Source organism: Hetaerina americana, unplaced genomic scaffold, assembly GCF_022747635.1.
Source record: "Hetaerina americana unplaced genomic scaffold, ioHetAmer1.1.p SCAF_41, whole genome shotgun sequence".
NCBI classification, from domain to species: Eukaryota; Metazoa; Arthropoda; class Insecta; order Odonata; family Calopterygidae; genus Hetaerina; species Hetaerina americana.
The window spans coordinates 1,516,918-1,535,773 of NW_027286997.1; the positions used below are offsets into that span (position 1 = coordinate 1,516,918).

The 18,856-nt window shown below is 41.9% G+C and overlaps 1 protein-coding gene across 1 annotated transcript in view; it reads left to right on the forward strand.

The window, feature by feature from the left end:
- Positions 1–18,622, forward strand: part of LOC139692777 (uncharacterized) — a 111,583-nt gene extending 92,961 nt beyond the window's left edge. Inside the window, exons 14-17 of the mRNA XM_071591057.1 lie at positions 2,209–2,348; positions 9,594–9,892; positions 10,777–11,080; positions 16,376–18,622. Coding sequence (XP_071447158.1) covers positions 2,209–2,348; positions 9,594–9,892; positions 10,777–11,080; positions 16,376–17,716 — 2,084 coding nt within the window. The 3' untranslated portion in view covers positions 17,717–18,622. The remainder of the gene's footprint in view (positions 1–2,208; positions 2,349–9,593; positions 9,893–10,776; positions 11,081–16,375) is intronic.
- Positions 18,623–18,856: the final 234 nt, after the last annotated feature.

Sequence of the window (18,856 nt, forward strand, 5' to 3'; positions counted from 1 at the left end):
AGCAATGATACATTTCCTTGCCTCTCCTAACAACACGTGGCCTAACAATCTACTCTACAACGAAGCCCCTCTTCATCTCCGCATACTTCCTCCCTTCATCCCATCCAACATCCCTATCCTATTCCTGCCCGCTCCTTGTTTGGTAAACATTCTCCCCTCTATTATAGTCTTCAACATCCCACTGCCAATCAATACACCCTTCATCCATTTTCGCCTGCTTCCTTATGATTTCTCCTCACCCACCATACCTAGCACTTCCTCATTTGTTTTCCTTTCGGTCCACTTCACCTTCTCCATTCTTCTCCAAACCCACATTTCAAAAGCCTCCAATCTACTTCTAGCATCCTGCTTCAGTGACCATGTTTCTTCATCGTACATAGCTACGCTCCATATCAAAGTTTTTACGAGTCTTTTCTTAACGTGCTTACTCAACGTCCATCTAATCAACTCTTTCCTCCTCGTGGTTGTTTTTGCCTAGTGCAATTCTTCCACTTATGTCCATTCTACTTTGGCCATTTTGACCCAGATAACTTCCAAAGAGATATAAACTGTTCCACCTGCTCTAATTTATGAATATTATTCTAATATTTAACTAATCTTTCATCTTTCCCAAAAATCTGATGTCATTAACAAAATCATAAAAACGGCAATCAACCTGAAGATGTTTGGTAGTAGGAACTAAATTCCTTAAATATCTATTTTTGCTTATATTATAGCCTGGTTGAACTCCCTTTTTATCCATTTATTCCATTTCCTCTAATATCTTCACTTTTTAATCCTGTTTAATATGATGTTATACTTGATTATTTCTGTTTCGTAATCCAATGTCTATGGCTTTTGGGAAAATGTGCAAATTAAATGTGCTGTTCTTAAATCTGTGCCCACCCTTGACGTAATCTATTCATGTCTTTATCAATGCCCCGGCAAAATATCTGTACCTTTTGTGGTTTCTAAGCCAAACGTCCTTGATGATTAATCCCTGTCCCTGGTGGAAATGTTAAGCTATCTCCCCTCTGTGATTTCTTGTTCCCAAACTGTAGTCCTCACCTCAATACCATCTCTTCCGTCACCTTCACTTGAGTTCTTATCCCCCAACACTATCAAACTCGCATCTCTCCCTTTGCCCACCATTGTATTTCCCTCCCCCATCGCTATAAAATGTTTCCTCCCAGTAACGTGCAAGTATTCCCACTAATTGGTCATACACTCTCTCCTTTCCACCCTATGCATACTTATTGAAGTGTAGACCTGAATAATGACCACATCTCCCAATGATAATATTTTATCACTTGCATGCTCCATGCCTGTGCTATGATTCTTCTTGCATTTTCGTTAATTATTATTACCACTCTAGACCGTCTCGCTTCCCCTCCATTCTATATTACTATGTACTAATTGCTCCAAAAGTCATGTGGGTCATGCTGAAACAGTTGCAGACTTGTCTTGGAATCTATCAAAAGATTATTGCAATCCCTCGCTGGCTATGGTCCCCTCCACTCTATATTACTCTAATACTATCACTCCATTTATCCTCGCTAACCTCACCTCTCATAAACCTTTAATATCTGTATTCTCTCCTCCCATCTCTCACTTTATATTCTCAAACTTTCCTGCCCTCAGCAACATCCTAACATTCTTAATTTCGATTCTAACTAATTTTCCCTGCAAAATCTACCTTAAGCTGTAGATTTCCATGTAATGAAAGTAACATATAATGTAGTGTACAATTGTTAATGATTAGTCCTAAGCTATGAGAGTTGAAGTTTTTTTAATTACCTTTAGAAAGAAGAGAGAATAATGGTGCCCTTGCTCAATACATGGTAATAATAGCAACATTCTAACAATATGATGGACTACAATGTGAAAGCCATTATTGTACTCATTCTTAGAGATTAAGCATGGTGTTTAACTTTTGGGCAATTTAATTTCTTTGATGGTGATCAAGCTTTTGTTTACCATTGAAAATGTTAGCAGGTTGGTACCCGTACATTCAATGGAATCATGAGAACCAAGAATAAAAATTGAGAATCAAACCATGAAAGAGGAGAATGTCACTTTTATTTCTAGTTTGGATTTTTAAAAAGGAATTTTTTTCAGTGTGAAATATTTGTTTTACTTTATTCGCTCTGCTGAATTCACACGCTCGACCAATTTGTACGTTGGCACTCGCAGTGTGTTGGAATTGGTGTTGCCATTGCCTTTTTCCAGAGCTCCGCCTTGCACAGCTGGCGTTGGACCCCAATAACTCGCCAGCGTGGCACATTCCGGAGCAGGAAAGGCGCCCTTCCACCAAAATACCTCTCTTTGTGCGCACCTTGCCAATTTGCCGGAGCCAGCAGCCAACGGAGGTGGGTGTCCTTTCAATTACATCTCCTTATTGTTTATGACTACCCAACAAAATCTCCTTTTCAAATGTGTGTGACGTGGTGAGATGGTAGTTTGATGTTTAAGTAACAAATTTCTGTAGATTGTAGGGTTTTAATGTAAGTAGGGTAGGTAGGATACTAAGAAGGTCATTCAATAAGTGGGCGCTTGCAAATCTCTCAGGGCATTTCCAAAATGGATAGAAATTTTAAGGGTGGGTCATGGTATTCAATTGTTTATTAAATTAATTAATTAAGTGAATTAAATCCAGGTCATAGTTCTAAAGATAATTAGTTGATGTTAAGGAATTTCCTTTGAGATGGGTTGTAGATTTCTCTTGAAAATTCAAGAGATTGGATTTCAGCTGCAAATTCATTATTTGTACTTAGATGTGATGGCAATTAGTGACTATAGTTGAAGTGTACATAAAGTATCATGGAAAAGGGAAGAGGAGTGTACAACAGAGTTACTGAGTGACTGATAAATTCAAAATGATTTTTTATCAAATTTCAAATCAATGGCCATTAACGCTTTTCTATACTTGTAATTTTTCTGCAAATTTGAATGTTATTCAATATTAATATCAACCCTTTGATGCTTAAGGTGCTCATATATCTCCTTCCCATATTTGCCTCAAAAAGCTTAAAGTGCCAATGGATTGAATCTAGTTTTAATGCAAATTAAGAATTAATATCTGTTAAACTGATAATGGAATGTTTGTTGTTGATTTTTTTCAAAATGGGAGTGCTTTTAATAAATTATGTAGTTTACATGAACTAGAATATGCAAGTATCATTCCCCTTCCATTGAACGTAGCTATTTGGCCATGAATTGTCATCCAAATTTTTTTCTCTTTACGCCTTCAAGTTTGTTGTCTCTTATGAACTGCCTGCCGTGCACATCTGTTGTAATGCTATCATTCCTAGGCGAATACTTCATGTGAGATGAAATGCTAGCCAATATTTTCCGAACTTTTTTTTTTCATAAAAAAAAAGGAAGAATACAACAACCAAAACTAAAATATGACAACCTTATTGCAATATTTACCTAACAAGAAATATCATCGATGGTGGGTGAAATTCTGAATGCTGTGTGATTTTGTGTCGAGTTATTGCCTTGTGTTCTTCACATGCACAGGAGCCAAGCCAAGAACAGACAAAGCTGAAACACAAGAGCATGGCTTGCGATATTCTACTCTGACCAATAAATATGTGAACTGATGGCATAAAAACTTTATTTTGCAAAATTTAGTGTACTTCGATTTTGTCCCCGTCAAAATACTCTCCTTTCATTTATATGCACTTATTCCATCTTCTTTTTCATTGTTTAAAGCACCCTTGGAAGTCCTCGGCAGTTAAGCTTTTTAGTTGTCTCGTCGTTTCTTGCTAAATTGTGTCCACATCTTCCCAGTGATGTCCCCTCATCACATTTTTGGGAATAGGGAAAAGTTGCAGGAGGGCGAGATCAGGGGAATAAGAATGATGATCAAGGATCAAGGTGATTGAATTTTTTGCCAGAAACTGGGGAGTAATCAATGCTGAATGTGCATTGGTGCATTGTCGTCATGGTGAAGGATCCATCCATCATATTCGGTTAAAATAGTGTGCACTGCTGATTTTCCTGAATTCATTTCATCGGCTATCATATGGGCAGTTTTTCGACGATCTGTAAGGAAAAGGGACCGCACACGATCAATGTTGTGGTCAACATGCGCAGTTGCAGGTCTTGCATCATCCATGGAGTCTTGTCGGTCATCTTTGAAATGCTTAATCCACTTGAAAATGGATGTTTTCTTCAGAGCATTATTACCGTTAACAGCTGTCAACATTTCAGTATTTTTTTATAACTTTTACTGCACTTCACCATAAACTTGATGTTGACTCGTTGCTCCGTGATGTCATCAATTTCCATTTTTTTCCACGAGCAGTACTAACGAGGACAACATAGACTGACATGACTGGCACCATACGCACAGCACAGCTCGATGATACGCCAAGCGCAGACGGCTGGCTGGCTCCTCATTGGGGGTCTGAGGCAACTAGCACCTGGCTAGTGGGCGGGGCGGGGCTCTAGTCTGCGTCATGGCCACCAGATCGCACCAATTCACGCATTTATTATTGCACAGACCATGTACTGTGGTATTGAAACTTTTGCAAAGAGGGAATTATTTTCCGAAGAGTTATCATGTGTTTGTTGGCAATTTGTGTTTTCCATTTGTTCAAAAAATTTACTCTTTGGAACCTATTTAATTGGTACTTATAGGAAAAAATAGGAAATTTCTATCACAGAATTTCAAAAAGAAATTTTTAGTTTGACAGAAGTTGTACTGTTCGTCGAGACCTGTTCTTGCCTTTGGTTTCTAAGAAAAATGATCCTAAAATCAGATCCAATTCTTCTTTTATCACATCAAACAACTGCAATAGATGAGGAAATAAAGTCTAACACACGTGGGAACGATAAAATCGTGCAGAAACCAGAAATAAATTGCCTTGATAACAAATTTTTTTTGGGGTAGGACACTTCCGATATGATGTTATTCAATTACATGGATGAAAGAAGAGCATAAAATATTGAGTGGAAGTTGATTTCAATATGATATCAAGTTGGTTTTGTTGGATAGTTCGAATCTGGGAAACCTCCGTCAAGGCTAGCATTGAAGTAGGTATCATTGATCATTTGGGTAAAGAGGGGGGGGGTTTGACGAGGGACAGTTCATAAAAAGTAGAAGTACCAAAACTGGATGCAGAGAAATGGGCTGATTGTTGTGTGTATGCAGCTCTAAAAATAAAAGAAAAACATTCTGAAGCCTGCATCGGATGTGAAGAAGGCTTGCGTGGGGAGTGTTTGGCCAAACGCAAATGCTAATGGTGTGAAAAGTACTCTTTCATGTTATGCATTACATGTCATCCACAAATGGGAATAAATATTAGCATCAAATTTGACTATGATAGAGTTGAATACTTAAAATTTTATAATATATATACTCCATTATTCAATAACTGCACTGGTTTTTAATTGTTATATTACTTGTAACAAAAATTTGGCATTTCATTAAAACAAAATTTGAACGAAATATTTCTTATAAAATTACTTTTTATTTTGACATCCAAAGTAATTTTAAATAAAAGCTAAATTTTTTTTTCCATTTTCAGTCAAAATTTCAATATTGTTGACTCAAAAAGAGATTTACAAAAATTATTTGAGAAAAAAGCTTGAAATTTGCAGAAATAAGGCGTGAGCTTTCGGAGCTTGAAAACCAAAATATTAGATTATTATTACTATTACTTTTTATTTGCCCAGAGATCACAGTACAAAAATATCAGGTGGGTGGTGTATGTACATGATATAAGGCACCTCAAAAAAGGAGTACAATGCATACAGGCTTAATTAAGATACATAAAAAAGAAATGATGCTCGCAGTTACATAAATGTTTGGCACAAACCCATGAACATTGACTGTAACATGCACATACAATATCAAATTCAGAGAAATCATTGATCACCAACGTGAATCGGACCATGACCACTGCTAGCAACTAAACGTATGAACTTACTGGTCGGAAATATTGTTGAGACATTCGTCAACAGAGTAGAACATATTACGCTGTAGATATCTTCTTAATTTATGCCTGAATGCAGCAGTTCCCTTTGTATCCTTGATACTTTTGGGTAGTTTGATAAATAATCTGGTGCCCATTTCATTGGGTCCTAATTTCAATGCTTTAGTTCTTATATTCCCATAATGGATGTCATTCCTTCCTCAATGTGTAATGATGATGATAGGCAGAGTTAAGAGAATAGTTGCCAGTGTTATATTTTATATATAGAATTAAAAACATAATGTAGATGAACGGGAGTGGTAGCAAATTTAATTCACGGAAAATAGGCCTTGATGGAGCATTGTGAGGTTTCCTGGTGATGATTCTAATAGCTTTCTTTAGCATTTTAAAGATGGTTTGAGGAATAGCAGCTGATCCCCATAATATTATACTGTAGGTTTTATTTGAATAAATTTCCCCAAAGTATAAGTTGAGTAGTACAGTTTTACTTGTAGTTTCATACAGGTGTAAGTAGCAAGTTGAACTGAGCTTGTGTTGAAGGGCTTTTACATGAGTATCCCAAGAAATATTTTCACTTAGAGAAATACCTAGAAATTTGCATTCTGTCGCATGCTCAATTGATTGGTCATTGATTTTTACCAGCAGATCATCTGACACATTCTTATTGCGTGTAAAGTCTCCTATTTTACTTTTATATGCATATAAGTTTAGAAGGTTGTCTGTCCACCACTTGTTTATTGCAAGTGTGACAGACTTTGATTTTTCCACACGGCTGGGATATGTTTGTGTTGATATTATTACATAAATGAGAACAAAAGGGTTAATAACATTGAGTGGCAATCAACATCACTTTTAATGCAATCAGATTTAATTTTCTATAATAAATTAAATGTGACCAGCAAAATTATCTGGCAATTGTAATTAATCAGTAATATTTTTTGATGAAAATCTGGAAAACTTGAGAAATTCAGGAATAGTAGAAGCACACGCTTAATTTATTAATTTATTCCAGAATCTTTCTCGTAAAGCAAAAAACTCTTTTAAGTGAAATATTTTCCCATGTGTACAAATGTAAAATATGAGAATGGGTTCCATGCCAAAAAAAATGATATGCAATGTTTATTCCAAGAAAATCATGCATACAGAGTTGAGGATTGATAATCAACTTAATCTTTTCTTTTACTGCGGAACATGCCTGGGTTCATGATTCTTTTTTGCCAGAAATTTGTCTGGAGACATTTGTTTTTGCCGATGCTTGAATATTGAGTGAAAATGCAATGCAGCATTATCATTAAATAAACTTGTAGCCTGCATGGCCACTGCCATGTCATCAGGGCAATGCACCTCTTAAGTGAGATCCAACAGTGAATGCAATCTTTTCTTCAATCGCGTATGCACAGTAACCTGGAATGCGAATTTGATTTGTAGATAACAAAAAAGTTAAAATATATTAGAACCCCTTATTTACACTTCTATTACATTTTTTAAAATGTGAAAAATGACATCTACCATATGTGAATATGATTATAAGATGAATAAAGTATATTATTATTATTATTATTATAGGGATCCCAGGAAAAAGTGTACTTTTAAGCATAATGCAATTAGCAGAAAAAGGAGAGAAGTTTCACTTTTGAATGATTAATTACTGGAGTCAAGTTAAAAATAAGCAATAGGCTGATAAACTGGAAAGAGCAGGTTTGTTATTGATCACTTGTAGTGCCCCCATTTCGGGAATACTTTGAGAAAAACCTTTCACACTCAGCATTACTGGAATACATTAAATGCAAGAAAACATTTTCTGCAAAGTGATTGCAAAATGGATCAGAAGACTGTCTTTTGAATGACATGGGCAACACTACAAAGTCTATGGAATAGGGAACGCAATGTCCTTATTTCTAAAAACGGTTGAAAAATAAACATTGTGTTCTTAATTTAATGAACATGGACTTCCACAAAGTTGAGCCATAAACAATGGAATACCTGAAGGACTGTATGCCAGCACTGACTTTTATTCAGGTGAAAGGCTTCATTGCTTCAGCGTCTTCATCAGGTGCCTTGAGGATGATCCAGAAGCACTGAAATTATTGTAAAACCCCTTATTTACACTTTTCTAGGAATCCAGGGAAAAAGTGTAATTTTCAGGACAATGCAAGCTGCAGAAAAAAGGAGGGAAATTTCTCTTTTACATGATTAATTACTGGAGTCAAGTTAAAAATAAGCAATAGACTTAGACAACTGCGGAAAGAGTGGGGTTATTATTGATCACTTAAACTATATTTCTCCTCACATGTTTATGTGCTGAATGAAAGTGACAAAAATACATTGAAAATCTTGTATGCATAAAATATTCAAAAGTAAATAATTGTCATCTTTGTGATCGGGGCATAAAATAATAATAATAATTCACGACTTCACTATATTGCACCAAATCCAGAAAACATGAATAAAGATGAAAGGAGCATCTGGATGAAAATGTACTCAACGGATACCTGTGGACCTCGAAATTAAATAGTATTATAATGCCTCAAGTTCTGAATACTGGAATGAGCGTGGGGAAGAATGAAGATGGCTGGGTCATTTCAGTCGTATTAGACGTTTGGAACCATTGAAACTCTCTGACGATTATCATGATTATTTAATAAGAAAAGTGTTGATATTTTCAACAGTTTGAATTGCTTCTGCCTCCTGATAAGGTTCACTCACAAATACCAATTTTATGCAGTTTGCCAAGCATTTACTCGCACCAGTTACTACCTAAGATGTAATTTCTTATAGTGTGAATGGCAAACACTTGTGTCTTGGTGTGAAGGTGGATGAACCTCTTCATCATCACCTTCATCCATGTGTTACACGGGACTGGGTGAATGCCTGGGGTCTTTAGCCTGATTGGGTCCTTGGCTCTGATGAGAAGGTTTGCTAATTTCCCAGTGGCTTGTGGATGGCCTCTATTTTATGCCTCGCCAATATCCTGAATATTTTCTCGGAAATCGAGGAGACATATGGCAAGCAGACCCTGGCTATTGGTTTCTCCTTTTCCTCCTGCCTCATGTTTACTCGAGGGTTGAAGGGCCTTAAGGGCCAAAGAGATGTTGTATCCACTATACCCGTTTTGGAGGAAGGTTGTCTTGAAGTGGCTTATCTCCTCTGACTAACTGTTCTTGTTGGAGATGGCCCTGGCTCATTGAAAGATTGTGTTCAGCACTGCTCGTCGCTGAGCTGGGTGGTGGTGGCTGTTTGGATCCGGATGTCGAGCAAAGGGTGTTTGCCCTTGATTTCCAATTCCATTGTGGAAGAAATGTTCGGGTGTTGGTAGTTAATGTGCCGCAGGAATTCCTTCAGCGCCTCCTGCCCATTTGGCCAAACCACATAGGTGTCGTCAGCATACCGGTAAAAATGTCTCGGGCAGAATGGGGCTGATTTGAGCAGCTTTTCTTCGAGGTCTTTTATGAAGAGGTTGTCCTCTCATTTGCCTTTTGTGCGCCGTAGCACAGCCTAAGTGAAATGGGTTCCGGTCACCTTAATACCCACGGTCCCCCTCTCTCTCTCGATGGTGGCACCTTGCAATCACCCAAGATGGTGAATGAATGTCTACACATTTAGCATGTAGATTGACTGATATTGATTAATTACTTGTGGTGAGTGATTGCATGTTTTGTTCCTTTGCAGGTGAGCTGTGGGTGCTTCTACACGATCATGACGACGGCGTATGGGCGGAGACGCAGGAGTGGATCTCCCAAGGCCCTGAGCTACCTGTGGGTGTGCACGACGGATGGCATTGGCAGTCGAGTGGCCATCCTGAGTGTTGCCCTTGGCATGGGTGGCTCTGGACTCCTCAAGGACGTGGACTCATTTGAACTCATAGCAACCAAGGTGACGGCCTTGGAATTTGTGGGTGCATCGTATGGAGGAGGGAGCACCGGAGAGCTCTCGGGAGACACCGTCTGGATGGGCACGCACAATCGGAGGCATGTTTGGACTGTGGTCGGCAATTGAATATGGTGGAATATTAATGCAAATATTATGGCAGGAAGTGTAACTTTAATTGTTCCAAATGGTGCATCAAGTGCAGTTAGTTTCTTGTATGATTGGTATGTATTCTGTAATAGAGAAATGCACTGCACTAACTGTGGTCTCTCAATGTATGGGTTGGTCAATAATCCCGTAGAAAATTCGAGAAATGCCACTTGAAGAATCAGAAAAGGTTTGCTTTGCCTCATCTCTTACTAGACTGCACTTAAGAGTTTCTGCTCTTTAATCATGTGGTTTAATTTTCATAGTCGATTGAAGCAAAAGATTTCTCTTCATTAGGAAAATTGGGAAACAAATGAGTTATGTGTAGTGATGGAGCGCACTTAAACATTGAAGAGGCTCAACACCAACAGAGAGCAAAGGCGCGCTGGGTGAAGTTCATGCCACACCTGCTCCTGCGTTTGTAACTGATTACAATTGGGTGAATGAGTTAAACGTGGCCGTACATCCAGCCTCGTAATGTGGCCGTTTGCATTCCACAAATGATGAACATCGTTCAGACTGTCCTCTTTCATGCCTCTCTTGTTATGCTGGAAGTCAGAGTTTTTGTTTGGCATACATGATGAGTGAATTTGAATATTTTGACTTGATTGAAAAGAATATTGCCATTTTGATCATGTTTAGCATTTGGAGCGAATACATAGGGACAAGCTTTAACCAGGAATGTGTAGGCCCTAAGATATTATCTGTCCCAGCCCTCGGGATATTACTAATTTGCTTGTTCGGCTTAATTGATAGCAAATCGCATGGCATTCATGACTGGGTGTGTGTCCCATCCTCATTCTGCGGCTCTCTTCTCATCTGATTGGACGTATTTCAGGCTGATCGTTTATAATGCGCATGAACCCGAGAAGCAGGAAGAGGTTTCGAGCACCAACCTCCCTGCAGTTGCTGTCCAAATCAAGCATCACTGTGATCAGGTGTTTGTGGCGCTTGGCAATGGCTCCCTGCTGCTCTTCCACCGTGGCCCCAGTGGTGATGATTGGTGCTTGCGTGACCCTCAGGTGATCACCCTGGGCCCCCTCAACTGTGCTGTTTCCTGCCTGCTGCCCATCAACGTCTGCCTTTACGCTGCCTCTGGGAAAGTTGTCTGGGTGCTCAATGCACTCACTGGAGAGATGCAAGTAAGTCAAGGGCCCGCCATGGAGGGGCTCGTGAGGTGAACCCTGGTCTCAAGGGGTGACAACGTCTGATTTGTGACGTGTTAATCTGGATAAAAAGTGACCATGGGTGGAAATGGAACATAGGAGTCTCCTGATATGTCCAGAAAAGGTCAAAAATGTCCTCCCTCCACCACCAACACCATGGGAAACTTTATCCAGGTAGGAATTTATTAGTGATGAGTCTGTGTCAAATTTTTATTTTGATAGTAGTGGACCCGAGTTTCATCCGTGGTCACAAACTGGCACAGAAAATCTTATTTGTTGCTCTTGAAACGGGTCAAGCATTGTTTGGAAATTTCCATTCTGCTGCGTTTGTCATCGTGCATCAAGAGTCACGGCATTCATCCTCGCAAAAAATGTCCTCATGCACAATTGTAAAATGTTGAAGTGTGATATGCCCGCTCAGATGACATCCCTTCAGCAATTCCTCGCAGTCGGCGATCCTCCACGATCACTTAATGCTCTTTTGCAATGATTTTTGGGGTAGTGGCACGTATTGGCCGACCACTCCCCAGATCATCTTCCAAGCTGTCCTGACCAAACTTCACTCCTTTGCCCACTCAGCAACACTTGAATATGAAGGAGCAGAGTCCCTCTGAATGCTCACAAAGTCTGCTTTAATTTCCTTGGCTTTCGTACCTTTCATTTACGAAGCATTTCATCACTGCTCGATTCTCAAATTGTTCCATCTTCATACATCACTAGACAGGAGTGACATCAGAGAGGCATTTGCACCACAGATCTCTTCCCAGAGCACTGATGCATTACATGTTTACTCACTAAGGATCACCTATAACTACGTAGGAAACTCATGGCGATAGTGATGACCTATGGTGACGATTCCAAGAAATTTTCTAACTACCCTTGCACAATGGTCACTGATATATGGTATCATTGTGACGGCCATTGATTGAGCAGTACAATTTTCCCCAGTAGGCATTATTTCATGTTACATTTCTGGGATATGATGCTGCCAGCATTTCTTTCAAGACTTTTTCTTGTTGGATCGTAGCTTTCCGTGGCGTTCAGGATTCGTGGATGTCTCCATTTTTTGGGTTCCCGCCACGTTGGTAGTCATGCTTGACGACAGTTTCGCCTGGATTCCACCGGGCGTCTTCAGGTCGAAGTGCCGATATCATTTTGGCTGCGCTTATATAGCCCTCGCTCTCTCGCTGCTGCGTTGTGATTGGCTGGTTTCTGGAACACTCTCTTCCAGGCGTTCGTCAGGTGGTAACCGTCTTCCCGGTTGAAATTTCTCGGCGTTTTGGTGATTTCAATTGATTCTCTAATCAGCCGAGGATAGTATCTTCTTTCCTTGGCGATTATCTCGGCTTCGTCAAATTTGATGTCGTGTCCGGGTTCGCTCCAGGCATGCTCGGCGACTGCTGATAGGCTGAATTTCTTATTCTTTGTTGCCCTCTTGTGTTCTTGCAGGCGGGTCTTCATGGACCTGCATGTCTCGCCGATATACAATTTGCCGCAAGAGCAAGGCACGCGGTACACACCTTCGAGAAGACCTTTCGGGATCTTGTCCTTGGGCCTTGGAATTATCTGGCTTATTTTTGTCACGCAGTTAAATCTTGTGACAATGTCTTTCTTCTTCAGGGTCCTCGATCTTTTCGCTTGTGCCGGAGACGTAGGGGATCATGGCACAGGTTCCTGGCTTTTCAGTTTGGTGTTTCTCCTTGTCGAGTGTCCGGTGGCGTTTTTCCACTTTAGCGGTCCTTTTGAGGACCAATTCTTCTCTGTATCCATTCATCTTCAGTGCCGTCATCAAATGTCCCTTTTCCTTGGCCAATGATACTGCATCCGAAAGTTTGTATGCGCGATGCAGGAGTGTTGCCACCAGTGATGCCTTCTGGGACGGGTGATGATGTGAGTGGGCGTTCAGGTAGCGGTCAGTATGGGTTCTTCGATAAAAGCTCTTTACTTTCCTCCATGATTTCGTCTACCGCCTGTTTGTAATCCTTCCTTTTCAAACCATTTAATGCTTCTACATTCCATTTTCTAACTCGCCGCCCCTGCCTTATCTTTTTGAAACAGAAGCCACATTTCATAACAACTAAATTGTGGTCAGAGTTCGCATCCGCTCCCGGGAAGCTGGGCGAATTTATCACACTGAACCTAAACCTGTGTCTAACCAGGATATAATCTAGCTGATACCTTTCTGAGTCACCTGGCATTTTCCATGTATACCTGCGTCTTTTGTGGTGTCTAAACCAAGTGTTGGTGATGACTAACCCCTGTCTCCTGCAGAACTCAACTGCTTTCTCCCCGCGGTCATTCCTCTTGTCAAAACGGTAGTCCCCAACCTCATCACCATCTCTTCCTTCGCTTACCGTCGCATTCCAATCCCCCATCACTATCAAATGTTTCCCTGCAAGAACACATGCGATTATGTCATCTAATTGATCGTATATCCTATCGACCCCTTCCTCCGTACGGTTGCTCGGTGGCATGTATACCCGAATAATAACAAAGTTCCTCGGTTCTGCTTTTATCTCTACTAGAAATCTATCCGTTACCTGTTCTATGCTGACTACGCTTCTTCCTACCTTTTCATTTAATACTATGGCAACCCCTCGTTGGCTCTCGTCCCCGCCGCTGTATATAATTCTATAGTTATCACTTCAGTAATCCCCGCTTTCCTTCCATCTCACCTCGCATAGACCTGAAATATCTATTTTTCCCCTTTCTATCTCTCGCTTAACATTCTCCAATTTCCCTGTCCTCATCATCATCTTAACATTCCACATTCCTATTCTAACTAATTTGGTCTTCTTCTCCTGCGTCTAATGTCCTGCTGCTATTGGTTTTCCCTAGCAAGGGTTTCCTGGGATGACGACTGCGGAAGCCTTGCCTCCCCCACTGCCGGGCACGACACACGGCTGATTGGACCGAGCCCCTTAGTTGCCAGGACTCAAAATCTCTGTATTGTCCATCATGTTTATCTTGGGAATGATAATTGAGGTGGTTTCCCGTTGCCTTCCTCAATAGTGTTTTTAACGTGACACCATCACTTACTGGCCGCCCCACTGGGGTCAGATGCCTTTGCAGCTGCCTCACTGAGGAACAGATGCTTTGCTGACTACCTTTTGTCTGGCTCCTAACCTTTGACCCATCTGGCATGGGTGACCCTACCATGAGCAATTATTATTACTCCCGCCAGCACAGCTGTAGGGGTCATCGGAACGCACAAGCCCTTCCACCACATCAAGGTTGTAGTCCGGGGAGGGCCAACCATGCATATTATCTTGTAATGTGTTGCAGTATTCCTGATACTTGATGAAGCACAGAAGTTTAAGCTATAAACTAAGAGAAATACTACCTTGATCAAAAAGTTCCCGGAATAACCACCGTGTGGCGCTCCCATCGTTCCGATTTGAGTTCTGTTTTTTTGTTAAATTGGTACATCTGTTGTTGATATTCCCTTTAAATCTTAGTGTCATAACTTGACATTTGCAAAAGTTACGTAGCCAAGAGTACATCTATCTCTGTGTGTGTTGGCGATTTTTTACAATTTCAGAAATGGATTTAAATTTGCAACAACGAACTTGTATTAAATTTTGCGTAAAAAACGGATTTAGTGGCGCACGGACGTTGGAAATGTTGGAAAAGTGTTTCGGCAACGATTCTCTAAAAAAAACGGTCGTTTACCAGTGGCACGAGCGGTTCAGAAGTGGTCGTGAGTCAATCGAAGATGATGAACGCAGTGGCAGACCATCGACATCGAAAGTCGGTGAAAAAATTGATAAAGTAAAAGAAATGTTGGTCAATAACCGCAAATTAACCATCAGAGAAATAGCGGAGGACTTGAACATTGCCTATGGATCCGCCCAAGACATTGTGGTTAATGATTTGGGTTTCCGTCGTGTAGCAGCAAAGTTGGTGCCAAAAGACCTCAATTTCATGCAAAAAAGAGACCGTGTTGACGTCGCAAAAGACATGATTTGCGAGGCTGAATCCGATCCCACATTCATCAAAAGGATCATTACTGGAGACGAGACGTGGGTTTATGAGTACGACACGCAATCCAGACACCAGGCAAGTGAATGGCGTTCACCAAATGAGCCGAGACCAAAAAAACCACGTCGTTTTCAGTCAAAAAAGAAGGCAATGCTGACGGTTTTCATGGATTACAACGGTGTAGTGCATCATGAATTTTTGCCAGAAGGCCAGACAGTAAACAAAGAGTATTATTTGGGCGTTATGAGACGTTTGCGTGAAGCAATTCGCCGAAAGAGACCAGAAATGTGGGCAGAAAACTCGTGGATTTTGCACCATGATAACGCACCGTCGCACAGTGCTATCATTATTCGTAATTTTTTGACGAAAAATGCAACAAATACCATCCAACAGCCACCGAATTCACCTGATTTGGCTCCCTGTGACTTCTTTCTGTTCAATCGAGTTAAAAAAACCATTACGGGGAACGCGTTTTAGCAGCCGAGAGGAAGTAATGGAAAAATCGCAGGAAGCACTGATGGACATACCGAAAACCGAATATAAAAAATGTTTCAAGGATTGGATCAAGCGCTGGCATAAGTGTGTTGCAGTCGATGGGGATTACTTTGAAGGGGACAATATAGATTTAGATGAATAAACTTGTATTTTTAATTTTCTGAATAAATTCCGGGAAATTTTTGATCAAGGTAGTATGTAATCGGAGAAAGTTAGCCTTTCACTCTAAAAATCCTGTGCAGAAATTTCTTCAGATTAAGCTGCAATTGCCCTAGTTTACCTCTGGAACCACATTTTGCCGTCTTGAAACTTTTCAAAAGAAAGTTGGATAAATTCCTTTTCTAAAATACCAAGAGAATCACATATTAAATTGTTTTCACCCGACAAGAGCTGAATACAGGAGAAACTATCAAATGCATGGTTTTGTTGAAATGAATGGTGATATAGTTGGAGATGGCTGAAAAAACTTGCTTGAACAAAGAGTTAAGGATTGGCCAAGCTATAAATGGTGTATAATGCTTCGTACGTAATGTTGAGGGCTCAGGACTTGGCATTGCTGTTCCTCTTAATTGGAAGTTACTTATCCCTTAATAATTCGTCTCATCATATGCATTCATTTATTCTAATGAAATGTGATTTGATTTTTCTAAGCCTTCCAAATGTGTGATTTGTCATGCGGCCAATTTGAAGTGTGAAGGTGGTGTTTGGGGAGTCTGTTTTTGGTGGCCATTGGGTTCGCGGGAGGGAGGTGCTAATTCTCTCCCGATTGACGCTGTCTTAATTTCGTTTTGGCAGAAGAACTTCCGAGTACAGCATGAGCACCTGGGCGATGTGGCTCTGATGGCACACTCGGGCGTGGGCCTGTGGCTCTCCTTCCGCAACTCGTCCACCATTTGCCTCTACCACACGGAGACCTTCAAGCACCTGCAAGACATCAGTGTGGGGGCCAATGCAGCACGTGTGGTCTCGCTTGGTGGGGGTGCTTTGGGGCCTGTTGCCCCTTCGGCCGTGCATGTGACGGCCCTCTTGGCATCGCGGGGCCTTCTCTGGGTGGGCACCAATGTGGGAGTTGCCCTCACTATCCCACTGCCACGGCTGGAGGGCGTGCCCATCATATCAGGGCGGGTCAACATCTCCCACCATGCCCACTGCGGGCCCATCACCTTCCTCCTGCCGCTCATTCCACAGCCCTCACAGGGCCCAGGGCCCTTCCTCCTCGGCCTACCACACATTGTGGAGGAGGAGAGGGGGGTCGAGTGCCAGAAGGGTGTCGTCCTGGCCGAGAGGCAGCCATTGGTTGATGCCTCCTCCCCTGCCAGCAGCACCAATGGCAGCATCCTGAGCCCCCGCACCAAGGGAAGCCCAGTGGCTGTGATCCGGAGAAGATCGTCCCCGAGGGGTGGGGAGGCTCCCATGGGGCTCAGGAGGGCCTCGAAGACCCTTCCCCGTGGCCTCGGGGGGTCAGCGTGGTCCTCGGGTGGTTCCCAGGACTACGACGTGTATGGCCTCTATGGGGAGCTGATGAACGTGAAGGACTATGATGGCGAGGGCAAGGCGGGTGCCGGTAAGGGGGTGGCCAGCTGCTCCTCGGCTGGCACTGGAGTGGCCAGGTGCCACAGTTCTGCTGGAATGGTATCTACCTATGAGAAGCTGCGCCGGTCAGACCCAGAGCTGGCTGCAATCCCGGCCAAAGTGAGCACGTTGGACCGCAGGGTGCAGATGAAGGTGTGCCGACCACGTTCGCTTGACCTCTCGGACTGGTCGGTAGACTCAAGGTCCTCATCGGCATACACCTCATCAGGTTCAGAGGAGAGTGTGCCAATAGTGGTGGCAGCACCACCAATGGCCCTTGAGCTAGCCGCGGTGCATGATCAGAAGGTGGTGTCCGGGGAAGAGGGGAGTGTGGGGACCGAGGGGAGTGGGAACCACCACCACCTTGTGCACCAGCCGAGGGTCAATGGGGGGGGTGGCGTTAAAGTGTCGGAGGCACCCAGGACGATAATCACGCTGATGGGTGGCCGGGGGTATATTGACTGGAGGCGGCCGAGGAGTGAAAAGGGCGGTGGGCTGCCGCCTCGCCATGGCGATGCCAACACAAACGATGCGCATGTTGTTGTATGGGAGATGAAGTTGTGATTGTTGTGGGGTGGGCGGGGTGCTGGGTGTCCCCCCCTCTCCTGTGGTGCTATACATGCTTGGTCTACCATTTGTTTTTCCCTTCTGATGCCTGGTTGATCCTTCAATTGTCATGGAAGCAAGCCTGAGATTAAGACTCAACAAATTGAATCGGTGCAGCTAATTGGTTTGCCGTGTGTGCTAGTTATTACAGGGAGGGTTCCCTTGGCTCCCCTTAAGAATTTTTTCTGCAATATCATAACTTATTTTATGATACAGAATTAATATTTGCTCAAATTCTTCCAGTCAGAATGTTCATGTAATAAAGTGCTATCCCATGCCTCACGGAACCAGTCGTGCAGATGCATGTGACTCACGTTCCCTTTTTGCCGAAATCACTCCACATTTAGTGGAGGATATTGTGGGAATAAAGAGCAAAGCACTGGCTGCATGACCTGAATTCACCAGTTGCATCCCTGCCAGAGGTTCAAAGAAAGATTCAAACTTAATTGTACCATGTAATGAAAATCATCAGATAAGTAATTCATTCAATCCAGTGATTAAACTCTGGTCGATCCAAGTGTCTTCTTCTCTGCCAAAACTGAAAAATATTGTACAGTGTTTTGTTTGAATGCATTTATTTTATCTTTGCAATTGTCATCATTATGTTCAACATATCCCTCCGTCAGTCCATGTGCTCCTCGGGACGCTCTGCTCTCCCTCCTCAATTAGAAGTGGACGCCTTCAGTTGCGAATGCGCAAGGTCCATCCTTGCTCTCGGAGAGTCCAGCGAAGAGATGTGCAGAGTGTGGGGGCAGGGTCAATCAAATTCATCCCCCCTCCCTTGCCCCCATTCACAGTGTTTATTTATTCTGAGTGCAGTTGTGCATATCTCGACAGGAGAATGTTGAATAAGGTTAAAACTGACTGGCACCAAGCCTTGTGAATTTTTTTGTTTCCAGTGCTTTCATCAAAAGTTAAGTTTCATGCAGGAGAGGAGATGAGGGTGATATTCGTTGTCCGACTTTGTTGTATTCAGATTTATAATGTCACTATGGCACTAATTTTTAAAATTCAAACGCCAAGTTGAATTTTTATTTTTTAAGTATTACTTTGTACATATTTTAATCAATTCCCAGAGAATTTAAGTCATATTTCTTC